Below are 20,538 nucleotides of genomic sequence, written 5' to 3'. Positions count from 1 at the left end.
ACCCAGTCTCTGAGGCATCTAGCCAAAACACTAGAGACGGGCTCAGAGGCACTGCTGAAATTATTTGTTTGGGGTTTTTTTGTTTGGTGGGGCTTTTTTTTTTTTTTTTTTGTTTTGGGGATTTTTGGGGTGGGGTTATTTTCTTTGTTTTGGGGTTGTTGGGCTTTTTTCCCCAGGTGGCACAAAGCATTTATCCCTGAGCCATGCTGCTTCTGCTGCTGCCAGAGGGATTGACTGAATGACTTAATTAGCTAAGGGATTCACAAGCAAAAAACAGCCATAAAACAACTCCTCTTGCTAGATCCCAGGGGGCTTCCAGAGGGAATGAGATTCATGTAACGACCCAAAACAAACACCAGGTCCCTCCTTTCCCCATTTATAAAACCAACTCATGACAGGCTGGGAGGTGGAGGCAGAGGCCTCTTGCTGCAAGGCTCAACCCTCCATCAGCCAGCTCCTCATCAGCTCCTCAGAAAACCAAACCCAGACCAGGGGACAGGCTGTGGCAGCAGGCAGAGGTCCCTGCAGGATCCCACCTGTACCCTGAGGAGGGTCTGTGCCCTGTGGCAGCAGGACACAGCCATAACTGGGTGGTAGGCTTACGTTCTGTGCTGCAGGATTAAACCTTCCCTTTTCAGAAGGAAAAGGATGGAGAGATTTGCTTTCCAAGAGCAACCCACTGCCAGCACTGCCCTGGGGGATCATCCTGTTGACAGTAAGCCAACCCACTTACCACTTTGGAGGAGGGAAAAGCATCAAAAGCATCTCTGCTACAGTGACAGAGTAAATGGAAAGGAAACTTGGAGTTCAACCTCAGTGAGCTCCCGACAGCCAGTGTGCAGATAAACACACACTTGGGGACAGTTTAACTCCAAGCTTGCAGCTCTAATGATGCATGAGTCGCAGTTTACATTTGCAGTAGAGAAACTGGGGAGAATAGGATTGTCTGGCCCGGCCCTATCCCTGGCAATGATGATGCTCTGTGGACAAAATCAACAGTTCCCTCTTCCTGGGACTGCACAGTCTAAAACTCACTCTCTTCCTCCCTGGGAAATCAGTGCAACCAGACATACAGCAGGGCAGGGTGAAGGGAGGGGATCAGAGAATTCTTTACAAAGACTATTGCTATTAGAAGCCACATCAGGGAGTCCAAATCCATGGGGAGAAAGATTCCCTTGCCCTATTTTCCCAGGCATGACACCAAACAAGAAATGACAGGGAAATATGCTTCTTGGACAGCACAGAGGGTCCCTGCCTGTACCTACACAGAGCAGAGGACTTTCCTCCTCTGAGCCAGGGGCTTCATGTGCCCAGGACCCCACTTGGTGAAGTGCTACACAGGCCCCTAGGGATTAAACACTCTTGGCCTCTGGCTCCTGGAACAGCCTGGCTACTGCCAGCACCTCTCAGTATACCTCAGCAGGGTATAGCTATCTCCCCCTCAGCATCAAGCTGAAGATTGGGTTGCCTAGACCACTTTGTCTTTCACACCGGTGATGACCATCTTTAATTGCATGTCTCCATTCTCCTTCCTCCTGGCTCTCCCTGGATGCCTTCAGAGGTGCCCTCTTTGGATGGTGCTCAGCCACTTTGGGTCAAAGCTTTGCAGAGAAACACCATCAAAAACGCAGCATGGAAAGTTACCAAGCCCAGTACCAAGTTACCATGCAAAGTGGAGTCTCTGCTAGGAGAGCAGAGCAGCCATCAGCAGCATGCAGAGTGACTTGGAAACCTCTTGGCTAGACAAATGCTGACACTCACACACTGCAGTAAGCCTGGGGAGAGATGGAAATAAGGCAGGATCAGCCCCACATCAGGGTGGAAAGGCTGTAGAGGAAGCTGCTGAGGATGAAGGAGGTGACCCAGTAATCAGTGTTTATTTTTAGGGGGAGGAGTCTGTTGAGACCCAGAAGTGATTAGGCAAGCACAGGGGAAAGGCTGTAACCCAGATCCCAGCCTGGCTATATGGCTCCCATGAGTTCCCTCACCCCATTTGGGCGCCTAGGGTTAGGGAAGCTGTGGTTTCCTGTGCCTGCAGCCATCACATTCACTGATGGCTTCCACTGAAAAGTCATAACAAACGCCACCATCCAAAGGAAATCAGACCTCAAACCATGTTATAGGCAAATCCAGCTTTGCACAGGAAGGGTTTTCAGCCTGTGTGGCTGTAAACACCTCTGTGCCTTGCAAAGAGCAGCTGCAGAGAGCTCCCCACATTTCAGGCTGCTCTTGTGACCAAACGGGGAGGGGGAAGACAGCCCAGGGGTGCAGGCTGTAGGCAAGCTCTCCACAAATTCTGCCTCACAGGTCTCAGGAGCTCTGTCTCCCACCCAGAAATGCCATTGCTGTATGCCCACAGTAACGTGGAGAAGCAGGGGGACAGGGAGGGATGGAAGCTGCAGCCTTGAAAGCAAGAGGCTGGCACCAGGCAGGGTGGGGGGGACAGCGGGAAGAGCACAGCATTAGCTGGGATAATCTGGCACTCTTGGGGGACGCGCCAGAAGCCTACAGATAATCAGGGGAGCTGGCGCAACAGACTTTGAAGTCTGCCATCAGGTTTTCTCAGCCCGGCTCAGACATCAAAGGCAGCTGGTTACTGCCCCCAATTACAGAGCCAGCCAGCCTGCTGCCTGCCTTCCCCAAGGCCGGCGGCTCAGCCGCGCTCCCCGGGCACACGCTCACGGCCAGAAACCTCCTGACGAAGCATAAATGCCCAAATTCCCTGCAGCTCCTTCTGGAGCCAGGCTCACTTTGTTGGGAGCTCGCCTGGCTGCCACGTGGCTTTCACCTTGGGCTGTGGGAGCCAAGTGAGATCTCAGTGGATACAGATCTGCCCGCTGATGTGCTGCAGGGCCTGTCAGTCCCAGGAAAACCAGACAGCCACAGCCACAAAAAAAAGGGGAAGAATAAAAGAGAAGAAAATAAAAACCTTTTCTCATGGTGGTGGGAAAGTTTGCTGCCTTTAGTCAAATCTTGCGGGGCCCTCATGGGACATGGCTCCAAAGCAGGGCAAGGTCAGGGTCTTCATGAGCAAAACCTCACAGCAGCACAGAAAGGTTGTTGGGGTCTGTTTGCACTTAAAAAACACAACACAGTACAGCAAGTGAAAGCAAATAATTAAAACCACAAACAAAACAAGAGAAATTGAAATCTAAGAGCAGAAGTGGCTGAGAAGGAGAGAAACACCTGTCTTGTACCAGTTGCAGATCTAAGGACTCTGGCCACGCTGAGTAGCAAACAGCCGAAAACACACACAACTCGTTTTCAATGAACCGGTGTTCACTGCTATTTGAACCATCATTTCTACTGGGAAAAAGAAAAAAAAAAAAAACAAATCAAAGAATGGAGCAGCCTGCCCTCCATGAATCCCGGTGATCTCCTCTGCAGCACACACAGGGCCTGATCACGTCACGGTGAAGTCTCCAAGTGCAGCCCCCCTGCCCAGCCCGGCTTCTGCACAGCACCAGGAGCCGCCCCCAACCCGCTCTGCACTGGCATCTGAAGCAGCATCTTTTACGCAAGCAGCACCATGAAAGGCTCTTTGAAGCAGAGCAGCAGAGGGATGAGCCTGGTTGTTTCAGTTCCCCATGGACACAGCCCGGGCAGAGGCCGAGGAGGAGAGGAGGGAGGTTAACAGAGGGATAGGAGAGCAGTCGCACTGGGCTGTTCAGGAGGAATTTCTGGGGAGGAGTACAGGACGGTGTTACGTGTTGGGAGAGAAACTAGGTTTTCATATTAAGCTGCTTATTTAGGTCTCTAAGTTATGGAGATTCTGCACTTCAAAACTAATTAGATTGACAGAGCTTGGATTCGATTACAGGATTTCCAGAAGCAAAAGGGTTTGAAAAAAATAAAATTAAATAGCTGGCCTGGAAATGCTAGCAAGAGAATTAAACACCCATTGCTGCAACCAATTGTTAAATGCATCTAGGCTGGGAAAATGACAACTCCAATTCCCAAAACCCACTGCACCAGTGGCTGCAGCAGGGAGGTGCTCTCCTAACAAACCCAAGTAGAATATGGACAAAACCATGTTTCCCAGTCCTAGAGGTAGGCAGAGAGTTCCAAGGCACTTCAGGAAGCATATGCTTTTCCACTGGCTCTGTGTGAATTTGGAAGTGCGTGGATTTTTCCCTGCCCTGAGGCTACTGCAGTGAGCAGAGCATACAGGAGCTGTAGGCAGGCAACTGCAGGGCTAGGACTGAAAAGGGAGGAGCTGGAGGTCCCACAGAGCAGCACTGGGGCTGACAGGAAACCTCACCACATAAAACCCCACCATCTATGCAGACACAAAGTCCCATCCTTACCAGCCAGGACCCCAAAGTGTTTTCTGCACCAGAGGAGTGGGGCCGGCCCAGCACTGCCAACAACGTGGGACCATCACACAACTGTGCTCCTGAAATGACAAAGCAAGGGAGCAATGGCAGAGCTACACTTACACCTCACCTACCATCAAAGGCTTTGCTCATCTGCCTGAAAGAACTCCCTCTTTCCCACTCCTCTGAGATCACAGAAATAGCAGTGGCTTTTCAAGGCCCAACAGCAGAGGCAGAGTGGCTCTTTTTAAATTCCCAGAACTGCCAGCTTCAGTTCCTCTTGAAGCTCCAAAAGCATATTTTCTCTCTTCTCCTGAAGCATCCCCATGCAGGTGTCCAGAGAAAGTCAGCTTGGGGCCTGAGGGGTTGCCAGGGAAGCCTTGCCTCCCGATGAGGTATTAGCATGATGGGCTGGGTGTGTTTAGCTACCTGGCCATGCAGTAAATGCTCTGGTTCCTATATGTCACCTTTCCACCTTCCTTAGGTTTGGGTAGAGCCCTCTGGACAGCACCACCCCACATTGCCCTCACTGTCACACTAGCACCACAAGAGCAGAGCACATTGTTGGCAATACTGAGGCTGCTGCTGCTGCTCTCCTCCATTTGCACTACAGAACGGTGTCTTGGCTCACAGAAAGGCTAAGCTGTGTTTACTCTGAGCCAAAGAAATTCCCTTCAAACAAAAGGCAGGAGCTGCAGTGAACTCCAGGGAAAGCCTGCAGGGTACACTGCTTTGATTAAACAGAGATGGCAGGAAGAGTTGCAAATGTACACAGTACATCTCACTTGTTTGTGCTCGGGTTGTCAGTCTCAGTGTGAAAGCAACTCCCCCTTCAATGTTGCCACTGAAAGACTTGAAAAAGGATGTGCTCAGGACTCCAACACAGCAGCAGCAGCAGCTATCTTCCTTTTGCCTGACACCTTCCACACAAGACAGCCTGCAGAACTCCCCTGCTCCTCGCAGGAGAACACCTCTCACCACTGAAATGCCTCAGTCGAGCTGGGAAGAGGTGACACTCTGGCAACACGCTGCTGCCACCACTGACATGAGCTAAAGGAGGGTTTAAAGAAGCAGTGCCATGCCCAAGGGTCCTGAGAGCTGTCTTGTTAACACTGTACACAGTTGGGTCGAGGAAAGGGAATTTAATGAATAGCAACTCACAAAAGACCTTTATAGACCTTTTCTGAAAAGACCTTTTCTGCATTCATCCATGCAGGGAACTGTAGGAGACAGAAAGAAGAGCAGGGGGAAAAAAAGATAATGGCACAAGGCAAAGACATCTCAGCACGGACCTGAAAGGCTACAGGAAAAGCCATCAACTTCAAAAGGACCTTAACATCTTATTTCTAATGAAATGGATTATTCTACCAGTCTGAGCACTCTGAGCTGAAGGGGCTCTCGCTGAAAAACCAGAGATGGACATTTCTGAGCTAGAGGAAGGGGCCATGCTTTTGTCAGCCTACAGTGATGGCAGCAGGGGAGAGAGTGGGCAGTGACAAAAACCAGCTAGTAAGGTCTGTCCCTGCAGAAGAAAGCCAAAACCACAATAAAGTAAAAAGACACATTATCCTTTTTTTTTTTTTTTTTTGTTTTTTGGTGTTTTTTTTTTGGTTTTTTTTTTTTTGGTTTTTTTTTTTTTACTCGAAGACTCACCTTATTGCAACGATTTTGCTCTAAATATTCCAAGAAGCTTGGTCACTCACTGAGGGACTGGACACTGTGGATACACACCAGGGACCTCAGTATGAGGCACTGATTCCAGGAGCTACACAGCAGAAAAGCTGCCTGGCTGAAGTCTAAGAGCCTGCAAAAGGATAAAAACCACAGAGCAGACTGGATTCATCCTGAGAACCATCACTGCACAAAGGCAGAGGTGTTATACAAGTAACAAAAGAAAGATCAGAATCCATCCTGGAGGTGTTTTCTTGGATACATAAGCTATGTTTGGAGAGAACTTGAGGACCCATCACCTATCTGTGGGTTGAATAATGACCGCTGCTCCCTGCTGGGACTTCCTCCCTTCTCCCCAGTCCATCACTAGATGGAGCTGCCATTACCTCATTTCTCTCAGCCCCTACCTGTCTGCCCAATGCTTTTATACAAGGATCTTGCCTAATTCTCATGTCTTAGGTGAGCTGTGCTTTCCTCTACAGCAATAGTGAGAAACAAGTGCCTTCAGTTCTTATTCTGAGATGTGTATCTCGAGTAGCTCAGATAAATTACATTCTTTAATTACCTGTTTATCAAGTCCAGGGCAGCTATCCTGGTTGTTAACAATGAATCATGTTGTTGTTATCCTGAAAAATGAAAATGTTCAGCACAGTGGTCGCTTGTCTGGAGCTCCTAGACAGTGAGCAGAATTTGTGTTATGATAGCAAGCAGATGGAGAAAAAAGGCTAAACCATCTTTCTTAGGGAAAAAACCTATCCCTCCTGCTTTGGCAAAGGAAGTGTAAATGTCTCTTTGGAGTCACTTCCCCATCAGAAACGCTTACTTTCCTTGCATAGTCCTGGAGTCCTCATAAGGAAAGCAGCTACAAAACATTTGTGTGTATGTACACAGGGTGCCAGCCTTGCAGGTGATTCTGCAGTGGGCACTGGGCTGGAGTTCTGCAGCCTGAGCTCTCAGCAAATAATTCAAGATCACACTATAACAATGTACTCCTGCTCTCCTCCAGAGAGAGAAGCACAAAAGGCCATTGTCCTTTAGATGCAGAGAGACAAGGGCAAGAAAAGGCTCCTGAAATGAAGCATGAAAAACAGAGGAGATAAGGCAGAGGGAAGAAAACACAGATTAAATCAGCAAACAAGTTTCAGGACACTAAAAGGATGTACCTGAACACCAAAGGGGAGGTTACAACTACTGCACTTGCATTCAGAATGTGCATTTGGCTGTAACCACACACAGCTTTCATACATCCAGGCAGATGCTAAGCAGCATGGATATTTTGTCTTTTTACCACAGTCTTAGCATTCCAGCAGAGAGGCAACAACAGCTACAAAGGCAACACCAGTCCTGTCATCTCGGGGTTCTCAGATGCCCAGGTATGTTCAGATTACCAGCTCGGCTGCAGGAGCTCTGGAAGTTCATCCTCCCTTCTCTCTAGCTCCAACCTTTAGGAAACTTTTAGGAACTTAGTGTCTTTGGCACTCCTTACCATCCATTAAGTATGTCAAACTATTGCCAGGATCACAGAAGCAGGGAACTCGAGGGCATAAGCCAGGTTAAGTTGCTAAGAAGAAACAGAACTTTGTGCCCATTTGTCTTGCAGCTTCATCACTCACCTCTAATGACATCAGAGGGGTGCTCAGACTAAGTCTGTGGTCTGCTCTAAGGCCCAGCACATGCTGGAGGTTATAAAACCCCAGATGAACAAAGTATAATATATTGCTAACTTGCTTTCCCAAAGCCTGTATTGCAAAGTCCTGCCACTCTACCCCCTTGGCAGAGGTGGAAGCAGACATGCTTTTATGCTTCTGGCACTTCATGGAATGCAACTCTGCTGCCAGGGACAGGAGAACAGCTTGTGTCTATGGCAGCTCCCCGGAGGGACCTGGAAATCCACAGGGCCTGGTTTCCTCCATAACCCAGGATCAGTCATCTGCTGGCTACAGCACAATGCCATTTTCCTCAGTAGCAGAAGGAGACCCCTGGCAAAAGGCTGGCTGACTGAAAGCTACACGTGGCATTTGAGGCATCTTTGGCACAAGAATGAGAAGTGGCTTTTCCTTCAGTTAGCACATCCCACAGCTTCAATCAGTCACTAAAGACTCTCTTGAAACACCATTTGTGCTGATACCTGCTGTGCAGACCTCAGCCCCCTGCAGTCACAGAAGTGTGGGAAGTCCCACAGGAAAGGCTAAAGCCACACATTTCCTTGGAGGATTTGCATGACAGGGCTTCAGCTTCACATGACAAAGAGGAGGCAGGTCTTCTCATGCATCCTGCTTGACACCAGTCAGCTCCAGCCCAGAGAGGGTTTTTGGACTGGCCCTGACCCGAGCAGGGCAGTCAGCCAGAGCCACAGCAGCACCATTAGGGTCTGTCAGAGAAAAAGGACAGCCAAACATGTTGCCTGAGCCTGGTGTTATGAAAGCAACTAAACTCTCAGGCTCTGGCACAAAAGTGCTTTTCAGACTGCCCCTATGGCAGCAGGCCATCCCTCTATCAGCAGCTGACAGAGCTGAGCCCATGGCAGGTACAAGGCAGTGTTAGAGACTTGACATCTCCCATCACTCTTCAACACCCAGGCACTTACTTGCAAGTACCCCCTTGCATTTCCAGACTTATATTTTCCAGCTTTCCTTCTTATGACAAAATCCAAGCACGTTTACAAGAATGGTATTAAGACCCAGGTCATCCCAGAGGGTGGGGGAGGCAAGTGAATTTCATAAAAGCTAATCCAAACTTACCTGTGAGCTGTAACCTGCACAGCTCGAGGCCAAGGACTCTGTCCCACAAGCACACCACTCCTTCCTGCTGTACCTGTGTGTGCTGGGCACCTACAGCTGGCAGAGGCTTTGCTGAGGGACCATTTGTGACATTCCTGGATCTCGGCTGATGGCTCCTGCTGCTCCTTAAGGATTTAGAGCTTGGTGCCACCTCCCAGCTTCCTGCAAGCAGACTCTGCAGAGCACAGCTTTCCATCTAGAAAGAAGGCAAAGGGACACACTTTGCTGTCACCTGGCCTGCACTGCAGCCTGCTCAGACACAGCATACACCACTCTGAACACTAACTCACCTTGCCAAAGCCTGCCTTGGCCTCCCAAAACCACTGCTGCCTCAAACAACTTCCTGCTGGAAAGCAAGTGTGCTGGTTTTGGCTGGAATAAAGTTCATTTTCTTCACAGTAGCTACATGGGGCAGTGTTTTGGATTAGTGCTGGGAGCAGTGCTGATAATGCAGGGATGCTTCCCTTCCTGCTGGGCAGAGCCTGCACAGAGCCGAGGCCTTTTCTGCCTCTCACCCCACCCTAGAAGCAAGTGGGAGCACGAGAAGGTGGGAGGGGGCACAGCCAGGACAGGTGACCCTAACTGAGCCCAGGGATACCCCAGAGCAGACAGTGCCATGCTGGGCATATAAAAGTGGTGGGAGGAGGAGGAAAGGGCAACATTCAGAATGAAGGTGTTTGCCTTCCCAAGTCACTGCTACGCGTGACAGAGCCGTGCTCTCCTGGGAATGGCTGAACACCTGCCTACCCAGGGGAAGCAGGGAATGAATTCCTTTGTTTCCATCTATGACTTTTTCTTTCCCTATATTAAACTGCCTTTAGCTCAACACATATATTTTTTTCACTTTCACCCTTCCAATTCTCTCCTTCATCCTGCTGGTGGGGGAGTGAGCAAGGGTGGGGCTTGGCTGCCAGCTGGGATCAAACCATGACAGCAAGTCACCTCCTTGCTGTATGATTTTAGTGTCTTTGCATGGTTGCTGGGAGAAAAAAAAAATCCTAAACTCAGCCACTGGCAAAGAAAGCAAGAAGTTTTCTTCCAACATTATTGATTTTCCTCCTGGTACTTTGGAAATAAGAAGCCTCATGAAGGGGTCAAGGAAGACTCGACATCTAACACCAGGTTTTACAGCAGATATTAAATATACACTCCCAACTGTGACTTCTGTCCTTAGCTAATCAAAATCAAACTCTCCCAATAAGAAGGACCACTTACAGTGGGGCAGAAACATAATAGACTCAGAAAATAATTATGTTTCCCAATTCATCCCAGAAATTAAGGCAAATATTTAAAACTTACTGTAAAAATAGAGTTCATGCTTATTTTACAGGGTAAACAGTGCTGGAAACAGGACTGTGAGGTTTACATTTTATACCTTCAACAGTAGTGTCTGCATACATGCAGGGAACAAGGAAAGAACTGCCCCCAGCTCAAACATCCAGACCCACAGCACAGACATAATCAAAAAGGACATCATCTTTATTTTAAACATAAAAAGAAACATTTTACACAGCATTGTTAGAACTATTCAGTACCTGCATTCCAGAATTGTGCCCAAAACTTTATTTTTTAATTTTGAAATTTAAAAAAGAAAGAAAATGTTTTGCCCTTCTGCTGTATGATGTTCAAAGTTGCCCTGGATCGAAAGTCCAAGTGCCTGGAGGAATTTACCAGCTTAACCAGGAGATGTGGCAATGCAAACAGAGGAAGATCAATGTGAGCCCTTAGGATACTTTGACAATACCACAGGTTGCAGCAGGGAGGATATGGATGCTTGTACTGCACCACAGGCAGCTTACTCTTCTGATACTCTGCAGGTTTAATACACAACCAGATGCACACACACCTCCACTCACACAAACCCTGGTCACACACAAAATAATAATAATAATAATAATAATTAAAAAAACCATGAAAAGTGACCTAGATTTTTTTTTTCCCTTAGAGAGAAGATTCACACTCTATTTTTAAAAAAGAGGATAATACAAAATTGGCACAAGTAGAAGGAAACTTGGGGGCTAGGTCTAGCCCATCAGTTTCTAGCCTTCCAACTACAGCAAATACAGGGTGGGATGGGATGCAGCATTGCCTTCCAAGGGGCTGTCAGCAGTATAAGCTAGTGGCAAAACTTCCTTCACTTGGAGTGACAAAGATGGTTTGTTACGGGCTGTGGAGGAAGGTCAGCATTAGATAAGGACATGGGGACCTTTCACTAGAGAAGAAGGGAGCCCTGACCAAAATAACCCTGAGTTTTTTTCCAGCAGGGAGGAAGTGTGCTATATTGTGTGTTTGGGAAGAGCTGGCTCATCCATTTCCTAATTATTGCCCTGCTCATCCATTCCCTAATTATTGCATTACGGTCATGATCCTCTCCCCCTAAAACTTAACCAAGGACATAGATAGACAAGGATTCAGTCTGCCAGGACAAAAAGTGACTGATGCTGTGCTTAGAACTTCACCACTACTTCCACCCCTCCCAAGATGCCCCAATGCCACAAGCCTTCTGAGAAGAAAGCAGATGGTAATGCAGGAAAGAAGCTGCTAGATCAGCCAGCATCCCAAACATCAGAATAGTGTTTCATAACATCCCAGGAAAAAGCAAGATTTCATTACAGAAGAGGCAGGAGAGGAAGAAAAAATTCTTGTTGTCAAAGTAGTATCTGAGTGAATCCTTTCCTGAACTCCCTTCCCTTGCTACAGATTTCTGGGCTTTCACAGTGGAAGCTGGAGACTGCTTTTGCCCTGTTCTTTAGAAAAGGCAGCTAAGTCTGCCTGCAACAGAGACCTTTTCAGAGATCTTCCAGAAGGAAAAACATCAGGCCAGAAGGAAAACTTGCTATGTACTTTCAGGACAAAGTCTTCCAGAGGTTCATAGGTCTGGGGGTCCCAGTTTTGGAATGCTACATGAAATGTCATAGCAACTTGCAAGGCCCAACTCTGCAAACTAAGCCCATTTTGAAGATGTTTCATACTCATCTTTCAAAAATCCCTGGACACCTCTATGCATACAGATGTGACTGCATGCATGTTCACACACAGGACACAGAGCAGCCTTCTGGAAAACCCCTTCACATTGGCCTCAGAATAAAGGTCACAATGCAAGACAGGAAAAAACAATCCACACTAAGAAAACTTGGCACAAAAAACCTTCATAGGCCAGATACCAGACCTGCAGCTCCCCTGGAATATGCAGTGGGATGAGCTATTAGAGAAGCAGATTGTCTAGGACATAACTAATGTCTAATCAGGCAACAGCACACCACAGCCACTACCTTCCATGGATGCTCTTCTTTACCATCTTTTAAAAGCCATGGTAAGGATTGAGCCCTGCCCTCATGTCTGCATTTCTCACCCTTCTTGATGCAAGCCAAACCACGGCTGTGACACCAGACTGTGGTGAAGTCCTACTTCCTCATTGGTTTGTACACAGTACCTTTATTCTGACCTTTATTGCTTAGAACACCAGCCATGCTGGGAAGACAGAACTGCCTGGCAAAGATGCTGCTTCCTCTCAGGAGCCAGGTCAGTGTATTTGGAAGACCAAAGCAGGAGTTCCATACTATAGCACCGAGGAATAGGTCTCAAGCCCAGGGGGAAAGCCCCGCTGAAAGGCTCATGCTCAAGACCAGGGCCCATGGAACCTGAAGGATTCTTGCTGCCCTCCTGGGCTTGCTCTTATTCCTACCCTGAGCTGCACTGCAGCTACTGCAGATCTCAGATTCTGCTCACAGGTTTGAGGGTTACCAGTAAGTGACTGGCAGAAGCAGCACTGATGTCTGGTCTGTGCATTTGGTAATACATAGTTTACGAGTCTCTAAACATGATCAGTTGGCCAACTGCAGATGAAGACCCATCTCTTATTATCTTCATAGGTCACACCATCATCTGGGGAGCAAGGTCTCCAACGCCCCTGCTGAGGCCAGCAGAAGGCTGAGTCTTGTCCCTAGATACCACGTGCCCCCCTGCCACAAGCAGGACAGGGTCTCAGGCACAATGTGAGCAGCTGTAGTGGGGAGAACAGAAGGTGGAAGGGTGTGGGAGAAGGTGGCCATAGGCAGACATCCATCAAATGCTTGTCTGAGGATCAACTCTTCGGGGTTGCCAAGTTGGTCTTTGCTTACCACAGCTAAGAGATTTGAGCACTGAAAACAAAAGGTTTAAAAAAAGTGCTTCAAAGACCTCCACCAGGCAAGTTACATGTCAGGATTAACTGCAATCTCTTGGGAAGCCGGGGAAGAGAAGGCATGCTGACAACCATAAAACAATTCTTTGCTGGAACAGCCTCATGATGGCTCCAGCACAGGAACCTTCCCCAGCCTTCAACCCAACACAGAGAAGTCTCTGAGATACCAAGGTGGTAAGAGAAAGGAAACAGGATGGCGTGATGGGGATAGAGGAGGAAGGTAGATTGGTTAATACAGTGAAAGTCTAACACTTACCAGCCTCTTTCCCATTCATCATCCTGCCCACCTTGCTTTCATACAGGGACATCTTTCCAAAACCACGGGGATGGCGGGGGGGGGAACCAATGAACAAACAAACAAAACATTAATTAATTTTGTCACAGGGCCCTGCTGAAAGAAGGCTCAACAGTTTGCACATTAAAAGGACATGATCCCTATGCAGAAAGTGCTGCTGGAAAAGGAGAACTCCCAAGTTGCTAAATATGGCCTGATTGTTCTCAGGACATGATGTGTTACAAGGAGAAGCTTGAGGTCCAGGCTGAAACCAGAGAGCAAAATGCACTGTCTTGTCTGGGCCTGTGAGCAAGTGTCTGAACACGGTCCAAGAGCCCTGTGAGTCTCTCCCAAAATGCAAGTGTGTCCAGCTCAGTGCTCAGTCCATCTCCATCGACATGAGCCGGCGGCGCTCCCGTCTCGTTTCCTGCACCTCCTTCTTGCAGCACCAGCGGGAGCTGCAGTAGCCAATAAGGCAGGATAGGAGTCCAATGGCAGTGGCCAGACCGATGCCAATCAACAGGGGGTACTTGAAAGCATTCAGAACTGAAAAAGGAAGGCAGAGTCATTAGATATCACTGAGAAATTCAGACATCCCCTTTATTTCTGCTTGCCTGAAAAAGGAGAAAATTCCACATTATTCAGGCAGGGGCAGATTAATTATTTCAGAAAGAAATGACACTAATTTTCCTTCTTGATTTTCATCTTCCTGGGTTTGAAAAATTGGTCTTTTAGTCTCTCCCTTTCCTCTTCACCCTAATTCTTTCTCTATAATTTCAAGGCCTTGAAGAGGCTGGAAGTACCAGAAGAGCCTTGGAGTGAGAGAGCAAAGTGCAGTTTATTTCAAGAGTTATTCTCTCACACATTTCTCCAAACAAAATATTGGATTGTTTCCCCATCAGAGGCAGAGAGTGGCTGCATTCTTTGTAATACATTTCCAAAAAGAAAGGAATGGACTCCTTCATGCTTTGAATTATTAGAATTACTATATATTTACCCTATCTAATCAACCTTCAAAGCTGGTGCCTAAACAAAAAAGATTTTGAAGTACCTACTGCTCAGTTAAAAGGCAGAAAGAACTGAAATGGGTTTGGAAAGTACAGTTATAATAGTTATCAGCACAGTGGGGAGAACAAAAGCTTCTTGTTAATTTCAAGTTCATGGAACTTCCAAAAATGACCTCTCCTGGAAATATCAAGAAAGCAACTAGTTCAAAATCCCTCCTGTGTTCATTTTACTCCTTAGTTGAATTCTAAATGCAGTATGTAGTGAGCAACTTCCCACTCATGAAGTCTAGCAACACTTGCAACTCTGGGTGGAAAGCAGACAAGGCATAAAGTGCAGAGAGCAACATGTCTTGTCATCAGAGAGGGAGGAAGGAGTCAGAGTTCTGATTTTTCTCATCTCAGCTTTGACACTAACCACAATGTGACTAATTCACACACCCCATCTGCAAACCAAGGCTTCCTCCAGCAGACAGCAGAAGGGTTAACACTTGAAGAGAATACCGTGCCCTTGACTGAAAGATGCCTCAGCTATGGAAAACATCACCAAAAGGTGATCAGGAAAGAAAATGCTCCAGTCTTGTATCTATCAATTGTTTAGGCAGAACAGATTCTTCTACTCTGAAGAATCTTGAATCAGAAATTGCTAACCATAAAAAAAAAAATATGACAAAATCTAATGAGATTACCAGAGGCACCTTTAAAAGTAGTTATGGGGAATGTTTGCCGCAAAAAGACATAATAAGGTGTTAAAACCTAAATGGAGTAACACATGTTTCGGTCTCTCACCATCCATTTTCACAGACAGAAAGATGGGTTTGGCTCTGATGTCAGGCTCCCGCTGCCACACGCCCGTGGCAGACCGCACCCACGGGGTCACCACGCAGTAGTGGTTCCCGAAGTCGTGGTCCTCGCAGCCGTGCACGCGCAGCCGGAATTCCAGAGGGCTGATCCTCTCCAGGCTCAGCTCGCTGCTCCCGTTCCTCCTGCTCTGCATCACGATCCCCCTCCGGTCCAGAGAGGCCAGCAAGATGGGCTCTCTGTCCAGGGCAAAGGAGCGCACGGCAAACCAGGAGACATCAAAGGACATATCATCTGTGTTTGGGGACAAAGAAGAGTTCAGACGTGTTGGTGAGTCCTGAAAAGCATTCATAGTGCTATTTCTCAGCAGAAAGGTTAATCTGTAAGCAGCACAGCCAGCACTGGTCTGACAGGAGAGGGGAAAAAAAAAAGAAAAAAGAAAAAAGAAAACAGAAAGAAAAAGAGAGTCCCCTGACCATGTCATTTCTAGGAAGATTCAAGCAGTGAACTGCAATGAAATGCATTGACAGGAAGAATGGAGTTGTACAAAAAGGGTGACTTACCACAGGGATGACACAGAAGTGATTTCTTGCCTTTCTGCTGGCTATTCTGAAATTTGTATTTAATTCTGATCTACGTTTTTACCAAGCAGGCTTAGTGTCATAAGAAGTTCTACAGTTATGCTGCACCTATAGTAAAGGGAGTGGGAGTGCTAGATATTTGCTAGCAGAGAGCAATTTGCAGTCAATATCTTCATGAGAGCCTTACACAACCACAAGATCAGAAGGCTCTATCCTGAAGGCCCCTTCTGTACATTTAGAGTTTGCCTAAATTAACACATATTCTGCACAGTGCACAAAAAATTACCTCCAACAGTACAAAACATTCAGGAGCAAAGCCTGACCATGCTGTCTTTACACATTTCTCCCACAGTTGTGGGTTACTGTGACACATCAGTCATGATGCCTTATACAAGTTTCAGCACCCAAAGACACAGTCTATAATATGGATTTGCAGGAACTTACACTTTTGACACAGCTGACAGGTAGTCAGAGTGCATCAGCACATCCAGCTCACTGTGTGTTCATGCAAGGTCCTATTGATCTCGTTAGCAGATCTCAGTTCTAAGCCTATTAGGCAGATGTAGCTGAGTATCTACTTTTAAAATCACCACTATTCTTTGCTATCATGAGCCCAGCAACACCTGTCAGAGTCTGAAACCTGGCATGACCCACAGTACAGGCAGGAAAGCCTGCTCACTTGTTTCCTCACAGGTCTTCCTTCCTGGCACATCAGCAAACCAATGGGCCCAAAGTGGAAACAGAAGTTACTATTTCTGTCCTGAGTTTGGAGTACTGGTACAGTGTGTGCACACCAAAAGCACTCCCAGTGATTCTTGGAAACTTATCAAACCTCCCTTTTCTAGTTTTGAGAGCTCCGAAAAATACAGTCTGGAATTTGAAACTGATCTTTTGGCTAAATGAGTTTGCTTTTCTCTTAAACTTCCACATTTGACTTCCAGGCTAATGGAATAACTGAAGCCCTAAACCTGCTGTTGTACTGAAATTGTTTACAGATCTAAGTGAAGATGATTTTTAAGTCTATCAGGCAAGCTAGCACTTTGGAAAAGAAGGGAACCCCCATATTTTAAAGTAAAGGGAAGAAAAGGGACAGCCTCAGCTCTTTTACTTGAAGTATATTATCAGCTGGCCATGTGGGACATTCCTCCTTACTGTAGGGAAAAAAGCCAAACAAGCCAATGTCTGGGATATAATTAACTCCTAAGGTGCCCTGGTTTTACACACACCTACAGAAACAAAACAAAAATATGAGAAAGCACATGTTCCTACCAGAGACAGTGTCTGACCAAGCTGTTTTGGGACACCAGCCAGTTTCCTGCCCTGCCTGCCACAGCCTGATGTTCTGGGCAATGCAAGAACCATGGGAGAGCACCTGGCCTGCTTTGCAGCCCTGCAGCAGGAGCCAGTGTCCCAGCCCTATACGGGGTTCAGCATAGGTCACATGGAGCAGCAGCCCTCAGAGCAATCCCTCTTGCCTCTCATCCTACAAATGCTACCATGAGTTACTTGGCAAAGCACTCGGACCACTTCCCTTGAAACCAAAGTTAATAAAAATTAGCATAAACACATGTTCAGTCAAAGAGACCAAACTCTGACCTCTGCTTTGTGCACTCATCCAAATGTCTATGGGAAACAGGGCCTCTGCTGGAGAGAGCTCTGTTTATAGAAACCACTCTTCATCCCTGTTGTTTATGCCAAATATAGTAATAGCACTGGTCCACAGGCACGTTGGGAATGACCAATTCCTTCCAAAGATCCAAGACTGACACTTGCTCTTGTGTTTCCAGGTGCTGTAGGAGCATATGGACACCTTTCAGGCTAAGTCAAATTATACTTAACACACCCTTGACCTTGCTTAAGCAATAAATTCAGATATTAAAGATAATAATAATCTAGTCTTCAGATCCTCAGGCAGCTTTGAAGAATTTATTCTTTTGCATCTCAGATAATTTGAGGTTCCCATCCCCTCACATGAGTACAGGCACTTGCTGTCACTTTGAAATATTTGAATCTATCTTCTGTAATTATAACGTGGGACAACATTATTATGCCAACATATTTTATTAGCCAGTATACAGTTTGCAATTAGTGACTCACTACAGACAGTCAGAGGGAGGATTTGGCTCCGAGCACTCTATCACTATCCTCCTTGAAATAGCTTAATACAGCAAAGTCATCTGATTCATTTCTATATATCTCTGGGTTTCATGCAATAAAAACACAGACAAATTTAGCAAAGCCAGGACATAAATCAGGTGCTCTCTAAATATCAGAGATGAACAGGCCTAGCGGCTCCCAAGTGCTAATAAATATGTAGATTCACTGACATAAAACAGGTCACACACTAGGCATCTGCCTCATTCCACACACCCTGCATCAATGCTGATGAGTCACTCAATTTTTGACGCAAATCTATAAAAACTCCACTTCAAGAACCACACTCCCACTCAACATAGGTTTCTTTCCCTGGTTCTGTCTGTGCCACAGTCAGTAGTGTGGGACACCTGGCCAAGGTGCCCCACAGTGAAGTGTAACATCCCAGTGCCCACAAGGGCATCAAGGACCTCAGAGCCACCAGGACATGCACCCTAAAGGAACAGGGAGCACTGGGAGCTGGCCCCTTGAGAGCTCTGGGAGCAGAGTTAGCAGTGCTGCTGTGCTTCCTCCCCTCCTCAGCCACTGAGGATCATCAACATGTAAAGCACATCTTTACGCACATTTCGATTTGACACACAGGGCTAAGCTGTCTGGGTCTTAGCTACTTCCCTGACCAACCACTCCTCAAAAAAGAGAATCCTATTTCTAGACCAGCTTCTTAGGAACCATACACTTCCACTGCTTAGAATGGAGCCCTCTCAGCATCCTGTTACAGTGTTGAATCACAATTTTGAGACCCTTTTTGTTTACTACATTTAAATGAGGTTGAATAGGGCTTCCTAGAGAGCTGAGCAAACCACTTCAAGCCATATAAGGGGTAAACAAGCTGGTTTTGTTAAATTCTCCAGAGTGCCCATTGGGTCTGGCTGGAGCAGATAAAAAAAACCCCACATCTCCTTTCAGACACAGTAAGTAATACTTTTAAATCCCTAAGCACACAGCCCAAGAATGGGTGATCTGGGAAGTCTAGAGAGATCATTTGTGAAAATGTGTATTCAAGAGAAGTATCAGAAGCAGCTTTTATATCTTCAGGGCACAGAAGAACTACTATTCCCCACTGACACACACACACATATTCCCCTCGTACCAATTCAAAACACCAAGCACAGCTGCCAAAGCAAAGGAGCACTTCTTTAGATGGAGCAGTTGCTGCCATGTACTGGGCTTAGTAACACACACTCGATTTCAGCAGGGTCTCAAAGAAGCAGAGGAAATTAAAGCATGTAGCAGTCACGCCAAAACCTTTTCTACCCTTTTGAAAATTTCCCACAGGGTGGGTGGATACACACATACACACACTGAAAGCATTCTGAGCTGCCTCTACCAGAAAAGGGTTCAAACCATAAGTGATGCCTCTGGAATTAAAAAAAAAAAAAAAAAAAAATCTATCTAACTAACAAATGGCACTGACAAAGATAACTGGTCATTTAGCTTTTCTTAAGCTCCTTGAAAGTACTTTAGTTTTCTAATTGTGCATACAGAGAGGGAGAAGAGGTGGCACCTGACACCAGTGTACTACGGGAGGCATACATACTAATGCACATGCATGCCTGCGAAGTTGAGTGTCTATGTGCACAAGAGCAGAGCTGGCTTGCATACCAAATACATTCAAAGGATGTGCATCTATGGGATATCTTAGGAAACATCCTGCTCCTCCTCTGCTCACAGGGGATCCCACACCACAGCCCTGCAGCAGGTCTGACACAAGAAGTACAGATGGCCTTGAAAGCCACCACGCCCCTCAGAAGGGAGTCAAATGCATTTGCTCTTTTCTCCTTTCTCATCACATTCCCAAATGGATTGACCATGTCTGTACTGCAGTCATCTGTTTTCTTCCAGAAGATGCTGATAACTCTTGCCTTGTTTCTCTAAATGCCAGGTGTAGGCTTTCCCTAACAACATGCCTCATGTCCCCAGTGGGATGAGACAGCCCTCTTATTTTCACAGTCTGTCTAACATTTGGCACTAATTTAAAAGCAAGTCCTCCATTCCAATTGTGAATTAAATTGTGATACTGACATAAAAGCATAAAGACAGATCAGAGATGGGACACACAGGAATAAGGCTAATAGTGAGGAACAACATGTTTGCTACCATACAAGCCCTTAATCCCCTCCTCTAACCTGCTCCATTAGCTCCCTCCAGCTCCCAAGGCCAAGAAGGTAGATGGATGAGGGGAAGTCTGCACACCCTGCATCAATTCCAGCTGTTCCCTGCAGCTCTTCTGCCAATACCATCCAGAAGACCAGCAAGGACTGCGTTTCATCACACAGCATGACTTGTTAGGCCCCAAATCCTGCTCATCCTGCAACTGGATGGGATGCAACTGGAGGCTCAGAGCATGGACTGAAAAGCCCCCTCAAAGCCTGCCACAATGCCACATTTTATTCCACTGTAGGTTTACTTGTCTGTGCCTCATCTGCCCCATTACAGAATGAGAGGACCAAAGAAACCATCAACATAAAAGAAACAATATAAAAAAACATCACAGAGGTCTGCCATGTCCAAGATGACATTACCCAGCTATGGAACAGGGCTGACATTTAAGACTCTGCTCTGGTTGCCCATGACTGCTGGAAACAGCATCATCTCCAGCTCCAGGGATAATCTATCAATTCAACAGACACCCACAAACCCTTGTGAAGTTGCCAGGGTAAAACTCTGCTGTGATGAGCAGCTCCTCAAAAGGCCACACTTTTTTACTTTAACCTTTTTGATTATCCTTATACTGCCTGTGTTCCTCCCAGTCTCAAGATAGCAAATACACACAA

The 20,538-nt window shown here is 46.7% G+C and overlaps 1 protein-coding gene across 2 annotated transcripts in view; it reads right to left on the bottom strand.

Annotated features, from left to right (window-relative positions):
- Nucleotides 1-10,225: 10,225 nt before the first annotated feature.
- Nucleotides 10,226-20,538, bottom strand: part of PTGFRN (prostaglandin F2 receptor inhibitor) — a 65,630-nt gene continuing 55,317 nt past the window's right edge. For both annotated transcript variants that reach the window (XM_050973257.1, XM_050973260.1), the window contains exons 8-9: nucleotides 15,018-15,323; nucleotides 10,226-13,770 (exon numbers count right to left, since the gene is read on the bottom strand). In XM_050973257.1, coding sequence (XP_050829214.1) covers nucleotides 13,604-13,770; nucleotides 15,018-15,323 — 473 coding nt within the window. In that variant the 3' untranslated portion in view covers nucleotides 10,226-13,603. The remainder of the gene's footprint in view (nucleotides 13,771-15,017; nucleotides 15,324-20,538) is intronic.

This window comes from Serinus canaria, chromosome 1 (genome assembly GCF_022539315.1).
Source record: "Serinus canaria isolate serCan28SL12 chromosome 1, serCan2020, whole genome shotgun sequence".
NCBI classification, from domain to species: Eukaryota; Metazoa; Chordata; class Aves; order Passeriformes; family Fringillidae; genus Serinus; species Serinus canaria.
Note: the sequence above shows the minus strand (reverse complement) of the source record. Positions and strands in the feature narration are given on the sequence as shown.